This window comes from Amaranthus tricolor, chromosome 11 (genome assembly GCF_026212465.1).
Source record: "Amaranthus tricolor cultivar Red isolate AtriRed21 chromosome 11, ASM2621246v1, whole genome shotgun sequence".
Lineage (NCBI taxonomy): Eukaryota > Viridiplantae > Streptophyta > Magnoliopsida > Caryophyllales > Amaranthaceae > Amaranthus > Amaranthus tricolor.
In genome coordinates, this window is record NC_080057.1 from 21,634,037 (window position 1) to 21,651,512 (window position 17,476).

At 31.8% G+C, this 17,476-nt stretch overlaps 2 protein-coding genes across 5 annotated transcripts; one reads left to right on the top strand and one right to left on the bottom strand.

Annotated features, from left to right (window-relative positions):
• Positions 1-619: 619 nt before the first annotated feature.
• LOC130827880 (uncharacterized) lies at positions 620-3,017 on the top strand. Of its 3 annotated transcripts, none has more exons than XM_057693763.1 (4): positions 620-871; positions 1,250-1,376; positions 2,286-2,441; positions 2,551-3,017. In XM_057693763.1, the coding sequence occupies exons 3-4, from the start codon at positions 2,291-2,293 to the stop codon at positions 2,811-2,813; spliced, it is 414 nt and encodes a 137-aa protein (XP_057549746.1). In that variant the 5' UTR covers positions 620-871; positions 1,250-1,376; positions 2,286-2,290; the 3' UTR covers positions 2,814-3,017. The 3 variants fall into 3 exon arrangements, with proteins under 3 accessions (XP_057549746.1, XP_057549747.1, XP_057549745.1); XM_057693764.1 differs by having other exon boundaries at positions 1,269-1,376; XM_057693762.1 differs by lacking the exon at positions 1,250-1,376 and having other exon boundaries at positions 623-871.
• Positions 3,018-10,029: 7,012 nt separating this feature from the next.
• On the bottom strand, positions 10,030-16,151 carry LOC130827881 (DNA-dependent metalloprotease WSS1-like). 2 transcript variants are annotated; one of them, XM_057693765.1, is made up of 5 exons: positions 16,028-16,151; positions 12,868-13,047; positions 12,578-12,773; positions 10,975-11,409; positions 10,036-10,634 (listed from the first exon to the last, which is right to left on the bottom strand). In XM_057693765.1, the coding sequence occupies exons 2-5, from the start codon at positions 13,020-13,022 to the stop codon at positions 10,443-10,445; spliced, it is 978 nt and encodes a 325-aa protein (XP_057549748.1). In that variant the 5' UTR covers positions 13,023-13,047; positions 16,028-16,151; the 3' UTR covers positions 10,036-10,442. The 2 variants fall into 2 exon arrangements, with proteins under 2 accessions (XP_057549749.1, XP_057549748.1); XM_057693766.1 differs by lacking the exon at positions 16,028-16,151 and having other exon boundaries at positions 10,030-10,634; positions 12,868-13,037.
• Positions 16,152-17,476: the final 1,325 nt, after the last annotated feature.

Sequence of the window (17,476 nt, forward strand, 5' to 3'; positions counted from 1 at the left end):
AAGTATATTTTCTTCGATATTACTGATACTCCCTCTATCGTTCCTAAAGTCCATTTTAATCCGTCATAGTTTTATAATTTTAATAAATTTTATATCATGTATTTATTTATTTGAAATAAATAAAAATTATATATATATATATATATATATATATATATATATATATATATATATATATATATATATATATATATATATATATATATATATATAAAGAATAGATAAATGAATGCATAGAAATTAATTTTTTTTATCTCTATAAATAGTGGTAAATAGTGTATGACTAGTATTGCTATTGCATACCGTTAAATATGAACATATCAATACGATATCAAGTTATTTATAACTTTTCTCTCTATATTCTTCATAATTTTTAACAATATAAAACATATATTATTATTTATTTATATTATATATTACTATATACTATATTATTATATACTTGTAAAATGTGAAAGGGAGAGTAGTAAATTTTCCCTTAAAAGAGAATGGTAAAAAAAAAAAATTATTTTAGATCCTCTCCATTACTTTTTTCTACTGCTATTTTAACGTCTAATTTAGAATGAAAAAATAAAATGTCAAATTTCATTACCATTAAATCGTTACATTTGACATTATAATAATGGAGAGATCCTAACTCGAATAAAACACCCAATATCAAATTCCCCGATTCAAAAGTCCGGTAGGGTTTACCCCCAATTCTTCATTAACTATTCTGTTCTCTTCAGATAATCATCTCTTAGAGTATTAGTCTTTGGGCACAAATCTGAGCTGCCGTCGAATTGATTCTAAAGCGCGGTAGGGTTTACTCCCGATTCTAGTCACATAGTTGTGGTTGCTGCTGACTCCAAATCTCTGTTTTGGTGTAGAGGTACCTTTTTTATTTGATTTAATATAAAACAATTAAGTTATATTTTTTTAATCTGTAGGTTTTCTATTTAATCTAATTTTGATCATTATGCAGTGAAGTACGTCTTTTCTTTGTTATTAAAAATTAATTTTGTGGGTTTTCTTTTACTTTTAGTTTTCTCAATTTAACACCTGTTGAGATTTGAAATTTGTGAATTAATTATAGGAGGCCTTTGATTTGTTTTCGAATTGTGATTTGATTAGTTGTTTGAAAAGTATTATATCTTGATTTGTTGATCAGGTCTCTTCTCCTTTCTCCTATTCATTGTAAATGAATCAGCGTAATTATTTACGAAAATTACATTATCTTAGAATTCGTAATGGTGCTGATGTGAATCAGGTTTTTTTATTACTTGAAGCAAAATCAGGTTGTCTAGAATTTTTATTATCGGGTAGGATCCGTACAAGTGAAAGGAAGGGGAATAATCTTAAGTGTAGGAGACGATAATCAAACACTTGTGGCAAAGGTACAAAACAAAAACTTCAATCGCTAGGCTGACCCATTATTCTCATCTTTAGATTTGTATATGTTAATCGGTCTGAAAATTTGACGTTTTGATGGTTAAATTCATCATTTTTTGGATTAAGATTTACTCCAATTTTCTGTTCTAATGGATAGAGGAGAAAAAAGAGTAAGAATGATACTGAGCTCTCATTGTTATTCTTTTTTCTCCGACACTCTATCCTAATTCCTAACTTGATCTTATTTATTTGTAGATTGAGCTTTTTAAGTTTAGACTTATTCAACTTGAAGGTGTCTATAATTGAAATTTTACAAATTATTGTGTGAGACGATCTCATCGTGAGAAACGCTACATATATGGGTTGAATAGCCCAATTAATACAATTATTAGCATATGGGCTCCTATCTTCACTCTTGCTGTTTGATTTGCATTCAAACTTGCAATTTTGATATCCGTTTCATTATTAAGCTTGGACACAAGTATTGAGTCATTTTCAAATGAGACGGTCGTTCAATGAGGTCGTCTCTATTGGATTGACCCTATATACTTTATTATTTTAAAATGATCACTTATAGCCTAAAAGTGATCACTTACAGTTTTAAAATGACTACTTATTTAGTCTTAGAGTGTTCATTTTTAACCTTAATGTGATCAATTAGATTATTGGGCTTATTATATAGGCTTACCTCATTGTGAGACGGTCTAGACGGTCTCATGCAAGACATTCTGGTCATTCTTTTATGTTGTTTGCATTAGTGGGATTTTGTCTATGTGAAAGGTATGAGCAAATGGCCTTGTTTCCATATCTATCTTGGCTCAGTGAAAGTAATTTCATTAACAGAAAATGTGTTGGTTTATTTATTCATGTAAATGCTGGGATTTTGTTTATGATATTTGGTTGTTCTCTTTTAGATAAGATGTCAGCATATGACCATGTTGTTAGTGGTAAGCTGAAACTGAAAGGAAAAGCATTGGATGTAAAAACCGGTGGCATAAAAAAGAAGAAGAAGAAGCAAAAGAAACAACATGAGGAGGTTTCAGAAATAAAACAAGATGCCAATTTAGATGGTTAGTTTCCGATCTTCATTCTACGCAGTTAATACCGCAACATTCCGTTCATCCAACGCCATAAAAAATTATTCGCAGATTCCATATCCTCATATGACTTTTTGTGCAGATGGGAATGCAGAATTATCAGTTGTTACCAACGAAGACGATAACAATGAATCAGACAAGTCAACCCGAAAAGACAAGGCCCTAAACTTTGCTGATCATTTAACCCCAGCAGAAAAACGATATATCGAGCAGAGAGAGCAGCTTGATGTCCACAAGTATGCAAAAATGTCCAAGAATTCTCATCGTGACCGTCTAGACGACTTCAATCAGTATCTAGCCAATTTGAGTGAGCATTATGACATACCTAAAGTTGGCCCTGGCTAAATCTTCTCAAGATGTTTAATGCACTTTCATGTCGAGTTCTTGTACATTAGGTAGTTCATTGTTTTGCGATTTCTGATTTCTTGGGTATGTTTCTACTGAGCATTCCTCGAACAGCTTCTGTAATCAGAGCTTGTAGTATTGTGTACCAAACCTTCACTTGTTTGAGAATTACTGTCTGTATTTCATTCGATTTTCGACTGCACATTCCTGTAATCAGAGCTTGTAGCCATGTAGTATTTTCATTCGATTTTAGAGTAAAAAATGTAAGATTTTATTTGCATTGTCAAGGGTGAATATATACATATTGAAGAGGCGTTCAAAACAGACCTAAAGATTTGATATTTACCCGGTCTTGTAATCGAATTCGACTTGACCCTACTTCAAAAATAAATGTAAAACTATGTAAAAAATCAATGTGAACACAAGATCTGATTTTTCACTGATTCAAAATACATAATCCGAAATCAACCCGATGATCCGAAGGAACAACTCTACTCAAATAAATTATCTTTGGGTGAAATTTTAGTTTCAAGACTTCATTTATCTCTTCTTATTAACTATTGGTCTTTCACCATTTTACAATCCTTTTTTGCTTATGGAAGGAAAATTATATTGAGCATAACTAGAAGAGTAATTCTTTTTTAATTTTTCAATTTTGCTTAGTTCTTATTACTAGGGGAATAAATAAAAGGAAATTTTACATGGTAGTATCGAACTATTATGAAACATTAACGGTAGCATTTTTGTTTTATTTTTTCACATGGTAGCATCTAATTTATGCTTCATCTAAATGCGGTAACATTTTCTGTTAAATTCTTGTCAATTTTTGTTTAATTCACCATTTTGACGATTTTACCCTCATTAAGTGTTGGCTCTTGTCTTTATAATTTGCTTTAAACATTTGAGAGCGTTGATAAATTAAACGGTGAATAAAATGTCAAAATGGTGAATTAAACATTTGAGAGCATAAAAATGGTTTAGGGAAAATTATAAAGACAACAACCAACACTTAATAAGGGTAGAAACATTGAAATGGTGAATTAAACGGAAATTGACAAGAATTTAACAAAAAATGCTACGGCAGTTAGATAAGGCATAAACTGGATGCTACCAAGTGGAAAAATTTTACAAAATTGTTATTAGTGGCGTTTCATGAAAGTTCGATGCTATCATGTGGAATTTCACATAAATAAATTTGAGCATAACTAATTTGTATTTTGGATAAATCCTACTCTTTTTTTTCTCTAAATTAGCAATAATTTTTCATTTTAGTTCGTTTTGTTGATTTTATATTCTTTCTTTTTTTTGACAAATGTTCTAATTTTTTCTTTTAATCTCGTCCACAAATTTATTTTCTTTTCAATTTAACCGTTTATTTTTATCATCTACTAATATCTTTTTGTCGTATCACCAACTAAATTACTCTTTTCGAGACTCACACTTATCTTGATTAGGATTAATATCATATTCTCTCTTATTCACTATTATTGTCTCATTTGGTTTTTTGATACAATTCATATCACTCTTGATTTGTATAAGTTGAAACATAGGGTCAAATGAGATCTTGTTTGATTTATCTCAATGTAAATTTTACTAACATTAACATTTTATAATTTTTAATTAAACACAATTTGAAATATTTATGATTCAATATATGCATTGACAAACGTACAAAAACCAAATAAGATAATATTAGTAAATAGGAGAAAGCAAAATATATAAAAATCATAAACAATCATATTCATGTCTATCAAATTATAAATAAATCTTTTCTCTTTTTTTATCCAAATTTACATCATATCAATCACATTAAACTGTTGTAAGTTCATCATTGTGAGGACCAAAATAAAGAAATGAATACTATTCTTTATAATTAAAACTTAATTGATAGTTAATTACAAATTTTAAGCAATAAATTTTATCATATGGGTCAATTTCTAATTGACCATTTTAATAATTTAACTGTACATGATTACCTTCACTAAGAAGGTCTAATTTGAAAATTTGTGTTTTTTTTTAATTAACTACGTAATTAACGGATTGTAAGCTTATTGTTTTGAAAAATGATTTAATTTTGAAAACTATTATATCTTATATATCACATTAAATAAAATTATTTATGAGAAAACTATTATATCTTTTGGATTCATTTTGGTTTTGTTTTTCTATGTAAAACAAAGACAACCAAAAGCTCTTAGCATATTATAATTTGCCATAGCACCATACATGATTTCATGAGGAACTCTTTTATTTATAGTTTGTAAAGGCATTCTATTTATTATGTACACTGCACACATTGGACTATCAGCCCAGAATTGTATTGGCAATTTTGATTGGAACCACAAGGCTCTAGTCACTTCCAGCAAAAGTCTATGCTTGCGTTTCACTACTCCATGTTGTTGAGGGGTAGCAACACAAGTAGTGTGGACAGCAATGCCTTTTTATTTATAGAACAACAAAGTATCTCCTTTATAGAGTTCATCAGCATCATCAACTCTTACACTTTAATTTTCTTGTTGAATTGTCTAAGCACTAATGCATAGAATTGTTTAAAATGTGTCAAAAATTATGACTTTTCTTGGACAAAAATCTCCCAAGTAAATATTGAGTAATCATCTACAATGGTGATGAAACTCTTGAATTTATTCTTCAACTTTCTTCACTTCTAGGAAATGGGTCCCTAGCCTTCTTGGCTAGAGGACAAATAGTGCAAAAACAATCTTTATGAATAGCTTTGAGCTTAAGATTTAGAAACAAAAAATACAATTGTTGAAAAGGTAAGTGCCCCATTCTTAGATGCCAAAGTCTTGCATCATTGCATTTAGAAATCTCATTATTGGAGGCTACTACTGTGTATGGGTTGATACCAGCTGCTGCTGCTGTTTAATTATGGTTGCTATGACTAACTGCTCTACTTGAGCATTGACTATCTATGGAATTTTGGAGAATATAAAGAGCATGTTGAGTCCTACCAAGAAGCAAAGGCTTCCTCATCAAAGATTTCCGAATAAAACACCCATTAGTACCAAACATAATGTGAGTTAAAGTCTTTGACAAGCTTACTGACAGAAATGAGGTTAAAACAAAATTTAGGCACATATACATTTTTAAGCACAATGCCATTAAGTAGGTTCATAGTCCCTACAATTTCAACCTTCACCTGAGTTCTATCAGGTATGGTTATGAGGTGAGGTTTCCCTTCTACCCTTACACGCTTAGCAAACAATTGCAACTTTGAACAAATATAATCAGTAGCTCCACTATCAACTATCCACTTTTCATTGTTTTGAACATTGAAACAAAACTTACCAGCAAGATGTGCTGAAGTGTTGATTGAGGGCTCTTTTAAATTATAGGGAAATTCCACATGGTAGCATCCAATTTTCATGAAATGTCAGTGGTAACACTTTTTTAAGAAAATTCCACATGGTAGCATCCAGTTTATGCACAAACTAATTGCCGTAGTATTTTCCGTTAAGTTCTTGTTAAATTCCGTTTAATTCATCATTTTGTAAGTTTTTTCCACATGTTAGCATCCAGTTTTTGTTTAATTCACAATTTTCCATAATTGTAATAATTTTGTTTTCATTCAAATTGTTGACATTATAAAGTTCAAAAGGTAAGTAGCCAAGCACTAATACTAATACATGTTTACTTCAAGCAAAATTAGAGGTAATTCTAATAATAAAAGCAAGTATTTTTCTACTAAAAAAGATTTGCTACAAAAAAATTACCTATTTATTTATCTTTTTCTTTACAATTTATGAAAAAAAAATATATATAAACCAATATTACAAAAAGCTAATGATTAACGCCGTTAACAAACAGGAATATGGCAAGTAGGATTTGGTGTTGATGGAGACAATGGGGAACCAGTGTTTATAACCTCTAACAAAATCTTAGCCTTTTGTTGCATCCACTTGTGCACCATTTTATTATTATTAGAATTATCTCTAATTTTGCTTGAAGTAAATATGTATTAGTATTAGTGCTTGGCTACTTACCTTTTGAACTTTATAATGCCAACAATTTGAATGAAAACAAAACTATTACAATATTTATGGGCGTTAATGAATTAAACGATGAAATAAACATTAAATTGGTGAATTAAACGTTAAAATTGTGAATTAAACAAAAACTGGATGCTACCATGTGGACAAAACTTACAAAATGATGAATTAAACGGAATTTAACAAGAACTTAACGGAAAATGCTACGGCAATTAGTTTGTGCATAAACTAGATGCTACAATGTGGAATTTTCTTTAAAAAGTACTACTACTAGTATTTCATGAAAACTGGATGTTATCACGTGGAATTTCCCTAAATTATATTGTGTTTTGTCATCCTACAAAGTAAAAACGCAAATTTGTGTGAGAGACGGTCTCTAATTAGGATGACCTAAAAAGGAAAATATTGATTAAGTTTTTTGGTAGACATTAAGAATATTGTAAGTAGACATTTACAATGTAAGTACTTAAGTACTTACTGGGTGGGCATTAAATATATTGTAGGTAGACATTAAAGATATTGTAAGTAGGCATTAAGAATATGGTAAGTAGGTTAGCAGGTTAAGTTTCTCGGTAGACATTGAGAAAATTATAAGTAGGCATTATAAATACCTTTTCAGTGGGCATTAAATATATTGCAAGGATAATATAAGTGGACATTAAGGATATAGTAAGTGGACATTAATCAAGAGAGATCGGCTGAAGTAAAAATTTTCGTTAGTTCATTATTTTGATTCACCAAAATAAGATAGAAAATCACTCCTATTCTTTTTGGATTGATATGTGAGACTATCCCACATTCTAACAATAAGACAGCCTATACAATCAACTCTTTTTTTTTTGAAAGAATCAACTCATTTGACCATTTTAGAACTATAATTAACGACTCTAATCAATTTAAAATTATAAGTAATCAATTTAAAATTAAAGCTTACAAGATACTATTTTAAGCATGTAAATGTACATTTAGTCAACTTAATTAATAGAGATGGACAGTTGGACACCATTCCCTTTGAGAATTTGTGATTTTGAAAAGTTTTATAAATAAAACTAATTTGTCTAGGGTTTTTTTATTTTAATTAATAATGTGTTTAATTTTAGGCGTATTGTTTTAAAAAAATGATAGAACTGTGAAAAATTTGTCTAAATCTCATCACAATAAATTAATAATTTTATTTCCAAAATGAAAATGAGAAAATCCCACCGCATTTCCTAAACAAACTACAAATTGGATTCTATAAATTAAACATAAACTGGATCTTAAAAGAATTAGCAAAGATCTAATTAATTAAGAGAAATTTGATAAAAACCTATAATACAGTACTAATAATGGCGTCTTCAAGTGAATTTTTGGTATCCATGGAAAGCAGTGGAATACAAGTAACATCTTGGGTAATGGAGGAGGAAGAGGAGGATGATACCTATGATTTGATAACTGTTCCCTTTTCTTATATCGATCGTCGAATCTCAGATGAAGAAATAGTTGCGGATTATTTTACGTTGGAAATTGACGATTGTTGTGGTACCAGTGATTCGGATTTACTCCTCATTCTGACGGATTCGTTCCAAAATTTTAATATTGTTGGAAAAGCTTGTGATTGTGCTGTCGAAGTGGTCGCTGAAAGTATTGAATTAATGCTGGAAGAAGTTTATATCCAAAACCCTAAATCACTTGCGATGAATGTAGAAATTGTAGTGTCGGCAACCCTAGGGGAACACGAACAACCTTATATATTTCAGAATGATCCCGATTCCCGTCGTCGATGAAGGATTCATTCGATTGGAAGAGAAAAGAGGTGTTGGATTAGCGAAGGAAAGTTGCCATTGTTTGAAGTCTTCTCATGCTCATCAGCCACCATTTCATTCCTTGGATTTTCGATACGCTTTTTTATTTTAGTAAAAATTTTTCAGAATAATCTCGCATTTATTACCATTTGTTATGAATAATATTAATTATTGATTATTTTTACATAATTCAACGCGGTTTTAGATATTTTAGGAGCCCTGAGCGAAAATTAAAATATAAATGTGTACGTTTCGATTTTTTTAAAATACCATTGGCACAAATTAATATTTTTCTAATTAAACAAGACGATAATTTTATGCCTAAATCTAATGATTTTCTCTGAACTAGAAAAGACCAAACAATATTGGATAACCATTAAACCTAAAATAATTATTAAAAATTATTAACATGAATCATATAATGACTTATGCGTATTACTCTTTCAAATAATAATAATAAGAAGAAGAAGAAGAAGAATACGTTTTAATATATAATTAAAAAGTGCATACATTAAAAAATTTGGGCCTTCAAAAAAAGGGGTCCTGAGTCGTCGCTCATGTAGCTCTTGCTACATAGTCGGCCCTGTCACATTTTAATCAATTATTGTAGGTACCTAAAAAAGGAACAAGGTTAGACCAACGAAAAAGCATTAAGAGAAAAAAATGAGTGTAACAGCTAGTAAATACCTACGATAGCCGGTTAAAATGTGAAATAGAATGTTGTCAGCAAAAAACATATAAATATTGGATTATTTAGATATAATCAATAGTAAAGATTATTTACAGCAGATTGACAAATAGGTTGGTTTTATTATTATATTATTGTTATAATATTTATCGTTTATTCCTTCTATTTACAATATACTTTCAGTTTTTGATGCAGTTCTATAGTTATTCTGTTATTTAGCAGTGCACTTTTTGGCTCTTAGTAGTTCCTCCCTTTCGTAATAACCCGTAAATTTGAATGGTAATATACCATTTATTTTCAATCTTGTTTCAGCAAATTCGACTCATTAATAAGAAATAATATAGTCATATAAGATTTTGTTTTATTCTTCTTAATACTTACTTTTTTAATATGTAATTTTAATAATTTTTCGTTCAGTCAAAAATTAAAGATAATTAATATTAAAATACATATTGAAGTACATGAAAAAAATATAATAAAATATTGGGTAACGGATGAAGTATTTATGATGTACAAGTTTAGTGTTACTACCAATTTTCCTTGATGCACATGTCATACCACTCAATTCTTATTGTTTGTGGTGATGGGTAAGGTTGGAAAATTCTTTACAGATTATATTTTAGCAAGTAGTGATATTTAAACTCTGTCACAACTATGATTCTTTAAAATTCTTATTCATTTTGAAGTATGAGTTTGCTTAGGATGCTCTATTTTTTAAGTTCATTTTCAATTTTTTTAAGTAGGAGTTAGGAACCCGCAGACTGGTGTGAGCCAGAGCCAGAGCCAGAGCCAGAGTGGGGACGAATTCAATATTCTTAACAATAGAAGTATAGAACTCGTGTTGTGTTGTCAAGTCTCCCATCATCTGGTTCACAATGGCTCAGACCATAACCAAACGACCTTTGAAAGAAATTCTTAATGGCCCGGTTACAACTTTGAGCTGGTCTCTTGTCCAAAATGATTTCACATTACAATCAATTGGAAAAAGCTTCTCAACAATGATGTTTTGAACGCTATACGACTAAGGGACTTGTGGCTAACTTGCTTACAAATTACATAGACAATGTAGTTACCTATCGATTTTGTACAACAAATACGGTTTTTATGTCATATGTATAAATTTACTCCGAGAATCAGAGCCCTCGTATCAAGTGCCAACATGAGGTGTATAACCACCAACAGGAGGGCCTAATGAATATCTCCATTCTCCACAAGCCGAACATCTTTCTAGCTGATTGTCGTTGATCAAAGTACAGAATTTACAGGACCAGTTTTTGAAACTCGACTTGATCTCCGTGATTCTTGGTGTTTGGCATGCTTCACATGCAAGAGCTAGAGGCTGCAATTCAGTCATTAGCCACAGATTAGATTTTGTAAGGCAACTGCATGATATATGAAGTTGAAATAACATATATCATTCATTATAGTTCGTAGATCATCACATCAAATTCCATATGAGAAGAGAAGAATAGATTGCGGAAAAATTCAGGGGCTCCTTGGCAAAATAGCTTATTGGGCACCCATCCAATACGAATGTAAGGCAAATTAGCGGTTGAAACAGCTTATTGTAATGAATAAGCTGTTTTTGAACAAGCTGCACATAGCAGCGTTGTGCAGCTGGTTCAAAATTAGCTGGTCAAACCCGTTTGCCAAACACCCCTTAGAATGTAGAGGTTTACCTTATTAATCAAAGTACATAAAGAGCATTGCCATGTGTCTCGATTTTCTATCGTCTCATGGGGTCGCCAAGTTTGCTCACTCAAAATGGGCACACGAGATTCAGTGGAGGATGACGCACTGTTATTTGCTTGCTGCCCATGAGTTCCCTGGGATCGGGATCCACACCACAATTCATCATGAAGCCTTCTTTCTGCAGCCATGGCTGCAGCTTGAATTGGGCTTAGTGCAGCCTTAATACTATTATCACCACCTATACGCCTAGGCCCTGATGGCAACAAAGTTCCACGTTGTCCTCTTCGTTCAGGAGCTGCCAATGCACTTTGGGGAAGCAATGGTAAAGGCGGTGGCTGTGAGAACCCACCCAAACGTCGTCCCGGTAGATCAAATCCTTTCCCACTACCTGAAATTCCTTTCGCCATTAATTCTTCACACTCCTGAAAGATAAAAATGAGAAATCTCCATGTCATTTAGGCAGCCATTACAAAATAAACTTGATGATAAAATTTTCTCGATCAAATGTGACACGTAACACTTGTTGGAAAAATAACCTACATGTGATCCCACATCGAAGAGTTAGAGAAAGGTTGACCAACATATAAGCTTGATGAGCTACTCCTCATATTACCAAATGGTTTTAGGATGAAACCTCATCGAACTTGTGTGCAATCAACTCTCCTAACAAATTTATCAGTAAGTACTCCTTTGACCCTCTAGGTTGACTATAAATGCATTTGAACAATTATTTGTTGGTTTGGTTTTCGAGAGCATACACAAGAAAGATAAAATCCATAGTTGTCTATGAACGAGATATACTGGGTATGATGATGATGACAACACAAGTAAGATAAAATGTGTGAGATGGTTTGAAGACAAATGAAATGTGCAGATGAGAATTGGTTAGACTGTGGGGGACTGCAAGGAATCAACAGGGCCAGCCCAATAAACCACCGATCTTATTCACATGTACAAGGAAGAGGACAGCTAAGAATTAATTAATTAATATGTTGAATATATTATGTTATCATTATTTTGTTAGTGATGTCAGCAGGTTGTTATTTTAGTTCTGTTTAAATACTTGATGCATGCATTGTATTTGGCATCAAAAAGTTTGTTATTGAGCTTGCTCATTTTGGAGAGAGCCTCCTCTCGAAGTGAGGTACACTATCCTTGATATTCCTTATTTACAGAAATATACTCAAACAATCTTACTGCTTGCTTCTAGAAAATTCCCTTTCTGAGTATAATTATATACTTATATAGTTGACTCTTTACAGGGACATGTCCAAGAAAAGAAAGGTAGCAAACTTAGTGAAACGTTCTTAAAAGGAGAATGTAGCAAACTCAGAGCAACGGATTAGTAGTTCCCAACACAAATAATTAGATGATGATCACTGCATAAATTTTCTGAACCATAGATGATCATCGGAGGGGGCATAAAAAAGAACGGTAGAGAGGAAAAGGCTTGAACGATAGCAAAAGAACCGAGTTAATAGACTAGCCCTTCACGGTTCATCTTCATGTAGTTACAAAATCAAGCAATTCTATGTTTCAAACAACTTATTTTGATCAAATTTGAAAACAATGAGAAGTAAAGTCACTAACCAGTCTAAGTTCATCCAATAGTTTGTAGAAATCGGCATTATGCGGACCAATTTCATTGTGGCACAGTTCATGCAGCATGGTATCAAGAATCTGTTCATAAGGAAAGAAATCCCATTGCCTTTCTGGCCTACGCAAACGTAGCTTAACCTCCGCACCTCCACCAACGTTCAATCCCATAAGGGATGGATTTGATGGGCTGCGATTGTTACATTACGGGACCCATTAGAAGGATAATGAAAACGGAGTTCCGAAGAAAATCTATGTGGAAGTAAAAATACATGCCCACTTACCAGAATTCGGACAGGACCTGAACTTTCCATTTGCGCTTGTACATGATTGGTTGCACCTGTTTTGCCACATTCTCTAAGATTTTTCGAGCCTCATTTTCACCAATCATCCTTAGAGGCTTGATTTCCCAGACCTTGTTAAGATCCGTCAGGTCCATCTTCAAAGCAACGCTTTAGATGAAACTATAAAGAGAAAAAGGTTTTGTTATTGAAAGGCGTTGTATCACAAGCATTGAAACATGATGACATAGAAAATTTTCTGGCCAGCCTCTTCTTGTGAGCTATAGAAATGTAAATGCTTCTCATTGATTAATTGAACAATAAAAAGAATTATTTCCCACGCCACCGACCATTGACAAGAATCACATCACCTCCGCATAGGAGGGAGCGGAAATAGAATACCGAAGGTATGAAAAAAAATCAAGATACCAGCAGACGATCAACTAAGTTACTTAAACATTGACCGAATACCCTTAAAAGGTTAAGTAATTGTTTCTATATCCTTTGAGCATTGATCAATCATCACCACTCACTAGCAAGAACTAGAGAAACAAGAGAAACAACTAAATACAACTCAGTGTCACATGATTCGCTAATCTCCTCGTGAATCGCGAATCAAAAAAAATTATTGTCAGTTTTGAGATATTCTTGGGCAAATTTGGGTGCATCGTAAATTCAAAAAGCTATTTGGCTAGCGAATTATGTTACACTGCTATAACTGATCACTACAACTTCAAACATACATCGTTAAGTCAAAAGTCAAACCACCGCTAGAAATAGGCATTAAGTGCGAGCAAAATATTAGAACGAATGGTTTGAGATTTAAGAGCGCAGCTTCCATGAACAATATCACATAGCTTTAAAAAGCCCACAATGCAAAAGAGGAAGAGGCACTTTTACCATGGCTAGGCTATTTTGTCCCTATTTTCAACTGGATCATTCATCTAAGATGCGGTCATGATCGTGACGATGGTCAAGCGCCCACTCTTGTGGGCAAAAAGAATTTATTTTGTAACTCTTGCCACCTAATATTATGGTGGCGGTAAGCTCAAACACCTATACAGTACCAGGATTTCTAGTCTTAATATGAAGAACTGAAGGAGAGAACATTCATGATAATATTTAAGGGTGAAAGTTCGGTGTACGGTTTGGACTTTTAGCTAAACCAATTCAGACCGTATTTAATTCGGTTTCCATTTTTTCAGTCCAAATCAAAACTTTATTTGAATCGTTTCCATTTTTTCAGTCCAAATCAAAACTTTATTTGAATCTACACCAAACCGTATTTTTAAGCTTTAGACAGAATGCAAACCGCTGAAACTGAATTATTAGACCGAATTTGTCTTTATATATACTTAGGCTGCAACATTAATAAACTCATAAAGTCTTGCAAAAGACTAAATAAGTAAATAAAGTCTTCCAAAACATTACAAGTAATAGCAACACTAAGCATATATAGGGTGCAAATTCAGACCAAATATTTAAAAACACCAAACCATATTCCTATTCGGTTTGGTCTAATTCGATTTGCGGTTTTAATTCTAGTAACCTTCACCCCTAGTAGTATTGTTCTTACTACAACGTAAAACTGTGAATTCATTATAAGTAAAAACTCCTAAAATGCTAAAAACATCCTCAAGCAGAAAAGCTAAACAGCTAGTCAGCTACAATCACAAAGAGCAGTATTTATGAATCCAGAGTGACATTTTGTAATGTGGATTGAAAGTCTCGCTGTGTTCATTACATACTTAGATCATCGATGAAATAACAAAAAATTGTGACAAAAAACTTTAACTTCTGCAGCTCTTATATAGATCAAGTATCAAGCCAAACAAACCCAAGAACAAAGTTGCAACGATTTAGTGTTTCAGCAACAAAACATATCAGGGGTGAAAAAAATGGCATTAGAGAAACGAGAGATCGACTGAATATTAGTGACTCAACTAGAGTACTAGATGAAAGACTTAAACAAGAGATAGGTTGACTGTTAATGACTCATGATCATGAGTCATGTAGCCGACGCCAAACTTTTGGTACTGAGGCTCTACTATAGGTCTTATTTAACAAAAGTACATCATGAGGTGTTCATTCCGGTGTTATTCGGAAATAATATCTCGCGTAGTGTTAATTTAATTCTTGAGTGTAGGTGAATATCTTGACAATTTGATTTTACTTTTAATATACGGGATATTCAGATCAGGCCTAGTCATGCTCGGTTTCACGGATACAATATCTCGTGTAGTGTTAATTTAATTCTTGGGTGTAGGTGAATATTTGGACAATTTGATTTTACTTTTAATATACGGAATATTTCAGGTCAGGCCGGGTCATGCTTGGTTTCACAAATATAATATCTTGTGCAGTGTTAATTTAATTCTTGAGTGTAGGTGAATATGTTGACAATTTGATTATACTTTTAATATACGGGATATTTCAGGTTAGGCCGGGTCATGCTCGGTTTCACAGATATAATATCTCGTGTTGTGTTAATTTAATTCTTGAGTATAAGTGAATATCTTGATAATCTAATTTTACTTTTTACATACAAGATGGATCAGGTCAGGCCAGGTTGTGCTCGGTTTTAGTTAATTGATCAATTTTGGACAACTCTCATAGTATGTGCTACTGCTACCCAGTTTTACTCCCCTATTAACATTTACACTGCTCTCTTTCTCTATTCAGAATTTTCCACAATATCTCACAGTCCTCCTTACATTTTCTTCAAATTCCAATTTCTCTTAAAAATTATAAAACATCTGGGCCGAATTAAAAAAACATATTTCAAAACTTGCAATAACCAACTTCAAGAATTCCAATTAAAGTCCTCAATTATCAATGAAAACCTAAACCGAATCAAGCAAATATAATTGAATATATGCAAATTGCAACCAAATTTGGTGACGATTTAGTCCTAAATTCTATAACAACAAGAAATATTCGAAAATTGAACAACACCCAAGTCAAAAAACAGCTACAAGATTGAATTAATTCAACTTAAATACTTCTAATTCATAAAAAATCAATGATGAATATTGTATTTTGATTAACAAACATGATGAAGTAAAAGCTCTGAATTAGGATATGACAGAAAACAAGAATACATAACAAGAAGCACATAAAATAGAATCAAAGAAAAAAAAGAGAAGGGGAAGAACAAACATACCAAATTGAAATAAGAGTAGAAGCAAATAGAAAAGAATGGAAAGTAGCAAATGAATGACAAATTGAAGAAGTGCTTGATGAAAATTCAATACAAGTAGCATTTGAAATGTAAAAGTATTTGTTTACTTCTATCATACGAAAGAACGTAGTCAATGATTTGTCGTAAATTGACGTTTGGTGTACATACCCAAATGAGAATGGGCCGGGTCAAGTTACTAACAGCGAACAAAAAGTATAATATTTCGGGAACCACTTTTGTGATATTGTCTTTTAATAAGACGATTTTAATTCCCAACTAAAGAGCTCATATTTTCATATTATTTTTTAGATGAGTTTCTCTTAATAAGACCGTCTCACACAACAATTTGTATATCTCGGAGAAGATTAGTTTTGATTCCAAAATATATGAAAACATGTTAGGACTTAGGCATTTGATTTTAAGCGTTCCAGTCGGGTCATATTTCATTTCAGTTAATCGGATTAATTTTTATAGATTATATACTTATATCGAACATGTGTAGTTTCTTAGGCATATCTAACATGATATGAGAGTAGATATAAACGATGAAAAGAAAATTAAAAGGCACCAGTTAAAATTCTAGACTATGTCTTGTATAGTTGAGGCAGCTCCATCAATTTGGAGTCTTGAATTAGAAGAAAATTCCATCAATTTGGAGTCTTGAATTAGAAAAAAATAAAAATAAAAGAAAGTAAACAGTTTTTTTTGTTGATGTATCGCTAATTCAGATTATTGACCGCAAATAAAATTTAATCCTTTATGTGGACCTTTGCATATTGGGATGGGCAAGGGTCTAGACTTCTACCTAAACCGTGTTTAAATTTTAGTTTAGGTATTAAAAATATAATCTATGTTAGATTAAAATTTTTAGCTCTAAAATGAAAGCTTTAGTTTATTTAGTATTATTTTATTAATTTGTTGATATTTGTTTAGCTTTTGGTATGTTCATTTGTTACAAATTACATATTAATATTTTTTATGTTTTTCGATCTGAAATATATTGTATAGTCTATTAATAAAATACTTATTTAAATAATTAGCAGGTCTTGTATGAGACGGAACCATACAAGCAGCCCATTTAATATTATTAAGAAAAAAAACAATTAATTAAGTAAATGAAAAACAATTTTTTTTAAAAAAAACTAAATATTAGGTCTATCCATATTAAGCCGTATCACGATAAAACGGTGTTAATAAAAAAATTGTCTAAAATAATTGATTATACTATTATTAGTATTACTCTTTGGAATCTAGGATGTGGGCCACACTCTCCACAACCTTTGATCAGAAATTAAAAGTGGGATTCAAAGCATCCAACAAAATTTTAAAATGGCTAGGCTTGCTTGGATCGCTAACTTCCAAATCCTTGCATGGTGCATCATACCCAATACCCATTAATAAATTTAAGAAAAACATGGATGGTCCAAAAAA

Coding starts and splice junctions, on each gene's coding strand:
- LOC130827881 (XM_057693766.1), bottom strand. CDS start 13,022: ATGGACCTGACGGATCTTAACAAGGTCTGGGAAATCAAGCCTCTAAGG. Junction 12,774..12,867: donor CAGGTCCTGTCCGAATTCTG/GTAAGTGGGCAT, acceptor TAACAATCGCAG/CCCATCAAATCCATCCCTTA. Junction 11,410..12,577: donor TATTGGATGAACTTAGACTG/GTTAGTGACTTT, acceptor TTTATCTTTCAG/GAGTGTGAAGAATTAATGGC.
- LOC130827880 (XM_057693763.1), top strand. CDS start 2,291: ATGTCAGCATATGACCATGTTGTTAGTGGTAAGCTGAAACTGAAAGGA. Junction 2,442..2,550: donor ACAAGATGCCAATTTAGATG/GTTAGTTTCCGA, acceptor CTTTTTGTGCAG/ATGGGAATGCAGAATTATCA.